General features: G+C 58.3%; 1 protein-coding gene across 2 annotated transcripts in view; it reads right to left on the bottom strand.

Moving 5' to 3' along the window:
• Positions 1–3,896: 3,896 nt before the first annotated feature.
• USP33 (ubiquitin specific peptidase 33) overlaps positions 3,897–6,000 on the bottom strand; it is a 43,365-nt gene continuing 41,261 nt past the window's right edge. For both annotated transcript variants that reach the window (XM_051999374.1, XM_051999375.1), the window contains exons 23-24: positions 5,543–5,611; positions 3,897–4,948 (exon numbers count right to left, since the gene is read on the bottom strand). In XM_051999374.1, the coding sequence (XP_051855334.1) occupies positions 4,791–4,948; positions 5,543–5,611 (227 nt within the window). In that variant the 3' untranslated portion in view covers positions 3,897–4,790. The remainder of the gene's footprint in view (positions 4,949–5,542; positions 5,612–6,000) is intronic.

Here is a 6,000-nt window from a genome sequence, read left to right as displayed (position 1 = left end):
GGCTGTGCTTTGAGAAGAACAAGAACTCCAACATTTGAACTCATAACAGGGGGATCCAGGACAGAAGGGTGTCTCTATAACCTAGAGAGCAGAGATGACCAAGGAAGGATCAATGACAAACCGAGAGGTCAAGGGAAACGAGAGCTGGAACCGACCCTTAGAGATCTTGAGTAATTTTGGAGAGCAATTTCAGCGGACTGATAACGTTCGAAACCAGGTTACAGGGGGTTAAGAAGAGACTGAGAGAAAATGAAAGAAATTGTAGATGAAATGCTAAAAGGGGCAGAATAAATACTTTTATTTTTCATTTAATAACACTGAGCAGTCTCTCCTTCCCAGCCCCACTCCCCATTAAGATGTAATCGGCTTGGTGCGCATAGAGTCTCTCCCCAGAGGAGGAGGCGGTGAGCCGGTGAAGGACCAACACTGGGCGAGCCTGCGGGAGGGCGAAGAGCAGGCTCCTGGATCGGCTTCCGAGCGTCAGCCGCTTGTTCCTCTGCCGATCTGCTTCGTCAGGGAAGGCAAGAGCTTCCGTCCTCGTGCTGCATTTGTGGCTCTTTCCTATTCTGGGTATCTGGGGTCTGCTTGGGAGTGGCTGAAGGGCGGGACCACAAGAAGCAGGACCGAATGAAAAATCCCCGGGCAGAAGAGACCACGTCAGGGTGACTCGGGGGCCAAATCAGGTCTATGTGACTCCTAGAGAAGCCCCAGAGAGCAAGAAGACTGGAGCTTAAAAAAGAAAAAGGTGATAGCTCCCACAGCAGCCTCGGCTCGTCCTGCAGGTGAGCCCCAAGGAACACATACAAATGAATCGATTGAACATCATCCCTGCCTCAGACATCAATGCGCGTCAGCGCCAGCTCCGCACTCTCAGGACTGTGCAAGGACTCAGAAGGAGGAGGCGAAGAGGAGGATCTCCCAGAAGATGGAACAAAGGACTTCATCAAGAAAGATGTGACGCCCAGAGAGAGAACCCTGGGAAATGAGCGAGGGCCACAACAGGGCGCGTCCATCTTTTTGTGGTTGTTTGCTTGCATGTTGTTTTCGTTCTCATGTTTTCCTTATTGATCTGATTGCTCTTGTGCAGCTCGATACCTGTAGAAATATGTATAGAAAAATTGCTTATATGCTTAACATATATTGGATTATCTTCCAGCTAGGGGAGGGGGCGGGGAAAGGGAAGGAAAAAATTGTAACATGAGGTTTGGGAAAAGTGAATGTTGAAAGTTATCTACATATATATGTATATATATTGAAAATAAAAAGCTTTAACAAAAACTAAAAATAAAATCAAGAAGACTCAACAAAAAAGGTGGGAGAAGAAAAGAGGGTTCTTTCTCAGAGGAAGACTGAAGAATGACACCTTGAAAAGTCAGGAGAAGATGAAGAAAGGCCTCCAGACCGTTGAGGGACCTGCCTGGAGCAAGAGTCTCTCACAAGACAAATGGACACTGATGGGAGAACCCCCCTCCCCCACCCCCACAGATAAGGGGACAACTCATCCATTTGAGTATCTGCCAAAACAATGAAAGAAATTTAAGTGAATTTTGTTGCTCTCCTTTGTTTTAGTCATCACCTATCTTTCCAATGGATCCCTTGCTTCTTTTTGGAGAATCCTGCCTTAAATGAAGAATTTTTTTTGAAAGACTTAGCCAAACTAAACGAGGATTGAAAAAGTCTAGTGACTTCCCCACCCATAGTCCCCCAACCCAGCAAAGAAATGGAGAAAGGGTGTCTTCTTGGGGTCATCACCATTTCGCAGCTCTCGCGGTGACTGTCTTGGTGGGTTTTTCCATCCCCATGGCTGTGATCACTACATCATTTTCCTGCTTACTTCGTTACTTTCACTAATTCACCCAAGTGTCCCCTCCTCTGGCTCCATTTTGTTCGTTTCCTACGGGCCTGAGATCCATTCTGAGGTCCCAGGACTGTCCCACCCTCCCTCCACTGAAGTCAAAAATGGAGGAATGGAGGAGAGTCACAGAGAACCCAGTTTGTTGGAAGGCACAAGCAAATCTGGAACGGGATGAATCCCTCGGAGTCCTGGAGATCCCGCTCCCCAGCCCCCAGGGGCAGGAGGGACCAGCTCTGCTCTTCCATCCCAAGGTCCCTTTGCGTCTCTGGCAAGTCGCTTACTTAAGGAGGGGGTAAGAAAAATGGGAACCCCACAGTTTCTTAAAGGAACCTTTAAAGATATCTTTGCCCGTCATGGGGAAAAGGAGCTGTTCTCTTTAAGAGGTGACCCTCCTCCGGCTACCGCTCAGCCCCCCACGGGCGGCGCTGCGCTGAGGGCGGCCCTGCTGGACGCGCGCTCACGGGGAAGCGACATCCGCCTCAGGAGGTGGCCCAGGACTCGGCTCCCAGCCGCCTCCAGTGTCAAATGCGCGCTCTCCTCCTGGCGAGAGAAACAGGAGCAGGAGGGAATCCTGGGAAGGGAGGCTGGCGACGAAGGGTGTCAGGAGGAGCGAGTTCAGCCTCCGACACCGGCCAGTGGGGAGGGCTCTACCTCGGCCTGTTCCCCTCGGACGGAAATGATCCCAGGGGCTCCCATCTCCCCGGCTCCTGGGAGCTCCGCAAAGCTCAAAGCCACGCATGCGGCAGCCGGGGGAGATCCGGATTGCATAGATCCGCTCCCGGAGCCCTGGGAAGAGGGGAGACCCCACTGTCCTTGGCGGCCAGGAGACCCGGACGGGGAGGGGGGGACCCGGCTGTCCTCAGGGCCTGAGAGTGCGCAAGGATATTTGGGAAACCAGAGAAACGACGTGAAAAGAGATGGAGCCGAGCCCCGCGTCCTGCGTCCTCGGAAAAACCGAGAGCGAGCCGGTCTCCGGGGTCCGGAGAAGAAGCGGGCAGCCCTGAAGAAATGGAGGAGCTTCTCCCACCGGGGAGGGCAGAGCACGGACGGGGTCGTCAGGAGCGGGGCTTCTGCCCGGGGCGTGGGCAGGGCTTGGAGGGCAAAGAAAGGAAAGAAAGGGGCCGTGGCCCAGGCCAGCGCAGGGGGAAGCCTTCGCCAAACACTCCACGCGCTCCCAGATGGCAACGTGCCATGAGATGGACTCTGACCCAGCTTCAAGGCGGCGGGGAGGCGGTGGGCAGAGAGGGCCAGTGTGGAAGGCTCGGGCATGTTACCCGGGGGGTGCTGGGCGTGTTACCCAGGAGGGCGCTGGGTATGTTACCCAGGAGGTGCTGGGCGTGTTACCCAGGAGGGCGCTGGGCGTGTTACCCAGGGGGCGCTGGGCGTGTTACCCAGGGGGTGCTGGGCGTGTTACCCAGGAGGGCGCTGGGTATGTTACCCAGGGGGCGCTGGGCACGTTACCCAGGAGGGCGCTGGGCATGTTACCTGAGGGCACTGGGCATGTTACCTGGGGGCCGCTGGGCACGTTACCCCGGGGGCACTGGGCATGTTACCCGGGGGCGCTGGGCATGTTACCTGAGGGCACTGGGCACACCCTCTGCCCATCTCCTGGGAGGGAGATCCAGCAGCAGACCTCACCGGCCCCTATCAAACTGATGCTCAGGAGGGACAAAAGTCAAAGCCGGCGGAGAACGGCTCCCCCCAAGGGGCAGATCTGATCTGGACAGCGTCCCATCCCCGTCCCATCCCCGGGGGCTGTTTGCCTTCCTCGGTGCTCTCTTTAGGAACCGCCTACTCAGGAAGGGCGCTACCAGCGACAGCGAAGAGCCTCCCCTCTGCGAACCTCTCGGGAAGACTTGGGCGCAAGAACAGTCCTCCTCCTTGGGGGCCCTCCTCCTGCCCCTCCTAGGGAGGGGCCCTTTGGGGCTCGCACCCCTGCCCTCCTCGCCCTTCCGGGCGCCGCGACCCCCACGAGCCTCCCGCAGGAAACCGACCCGTCTCCTTCCCCGAGGGCCCCCAGAGACCTTCCGAAGACGACGACTGTTTTTAAAAATCGCTTTATTGAGCTGGTTCGGAACGTCACTGGAGCTGTAGCGGTACAAGTGGTCCCTCTCCCAACAACCCCGACCGGCCCGTTCCCAAAGGGGTCCCCGGCGCCGCGATCCCCCCGTCGCCCCAGCTTTGGCGCCACGTGACCGTGCGCGAGGGGGCAGGAGGCTGTTCGGGAGGGCCGTCGACGCGCTAACCCAAGCTTCTCCAGGCGCTCTTCAGGGCGGCAGGTGCACATCACGTACGGCATGCTCTCAAAAGAAAATTACCCTAAAACTTGCTAGCGACTGACAGGCGCCGACGCAGGCGTGACGTTCTTCGGGCTCGCCAGGATCGACACGCTGACGCTGACAAGTCCAGGCAATAAGTTACGTCTGCGGACGAGTCCGTCCACAGGAGCAGGCGTGGCCGGGGCGCCGCGGCGCCGAGTCAGCTTGCCCGAGTCTGGGCCGTGCGACCCCGGGACCGCCGTGAAGGCCCCCAGGGTCCCTCTCAGACGGGCGCCCCCGGTGGAGCTCCACGGGGCTCAGAAGCGTGGGACAAGGGTTCGAGAAACATTCGAAAAGCCATTTTATTTTACAAGTCTACAAAGGACACTATGGGTTTCCACGTGGTACAAAAAGATCAATGACCTACTGTCCGCTGATTGAACAACCTCGAGCTCCGGAGCTTGTCCCTTTCCAAACGCGACATTTGAAAGATTTCACAGTAAATTATTTAGCATTAAAAGCATCACCTAGAGAGACGCCAAGCTGCGACACGCGTCCACGACTGTAGTGCCCAGTGAGGGGGTGGGGGCGGGGGAGAAAAGCGAGAAAAGAACCATGCTTCCGAACGGCGTGCGAGTGGAACGGCCTTCCCTGGACGGCGCTCGGCCTCCTGCCGCTCAGAGCGCCCGCGTCTCCACCTCGATCTTCTCCTCCGTCTGCAGCGCGTCGGGGTCGACGGGGGCCACGGGCGGGCGCAGGATGACCTCAGGGCCCCCGCCGTAGATGGACTGCAGGAAGTGCCACGTCTCTTCGGAAATCTGCCCCGAGTCGGCCCCTGGGGAGGAGCACACAGGGAGGATTCTCTAGGGGGGACCTTCGAAGTCGGGCCCCGCTGGCCCAAAAAACCAGGAAGTCTCCAATGGCTGCTCCCCCTTGTGAGAAAAAAGGGAGCGGGGGAGGGGGCAGGGCTGTCCAACCAATCTGAAGGCCTCGACTGCTCAGAAGGGGAAAGTCGCACAGAAGCTTCTGCTCTCCGCCCCCACCCCCCACTTTCCTGTCTGACCCCCCAGAGTGACCCTGAGATCGCTCTGCGGACAGCTGAGCTTCTGTCCCTCCTCAGTCTACCTTGAAGAAAGACTAGGGCAGAGGTGAGCCCGGCCCCTGAGCCAAATGACGATGTCTGCTCACCTGTCCAGCCACCTGTCTACACGTCTATCCATCCTTCCGTCCACCCATCTATCTGTCCGTCCTTCCATCCATTCGTCCGTCCGTCTGTCTCATCCATCCCGTCCATCCGTCCCTCCGCCCCTCTTATCCACATAACCACCCATCCCACAGAGCAGAGCCTGGGAGCAGCCCAGTGGGGGGGGGGCTCCCTTCGAGCCCCCCACGTCCCTGAAGCGGGGGCTTCCCAGCCGCCCGGGCTCACCTTGTTTGAGGAGGATGCTCCCGCCCTTGATGACGGCGATCTTCATGTTATCGATGGGCCCGGGGGGGTCTGCGGCAGGGGAGGGAGAAGGTCAGCTCTCAGACACGGCCCCTGCACTAAGCGGCTCGAGCCCGGGCTCCCTAAATGCTCTCCAGCCAGCTTCCAGAGGCAAGATGCCTGAAAACCAGCCTCCGGAGGAGGGGCCGGACGTGCCGTTGAGGGCACCTGATCGTTTCTGGAGGAGCGGGTTCCCTCTGCAGGGGGGCTCCCCTCGGGACTAAGGGCCATCAGCAATGGCGGCTCCCAAGCTCACCCCGGGAGGGGCGGTGGGTTTCCAGCCCCTCCTCGAGACCACCCATTCCTGAATCCCTACTGGGCAGCCCCTCCCCTGCCCGTTCTGAGCCCTGTACAGTCGGTCCGGTTGGGTCACTGGCCAGAACTTGGCCCGGACACCCCCT

Source organism: Antechinus flavipes, chromosome 4, assembly GCF_016432865.1.
Source record: "Antechinus flavipes isolate AdamAnt ecotype Samford, QLD, Australia chromosome 4, AdamAnt_v2, whole genome shotgun sequence".
In the NCBI taxonomy this organism is placed as follows: Eukaryota; Metazoa; Chordata; class Mammalia; order Dasyuromorphia; family Dasyuridae; genus Antechinus; species Antechinus flavipes.
This window is presented reverse-complemented; position numbering and strand designations above follow the sequence as displayed.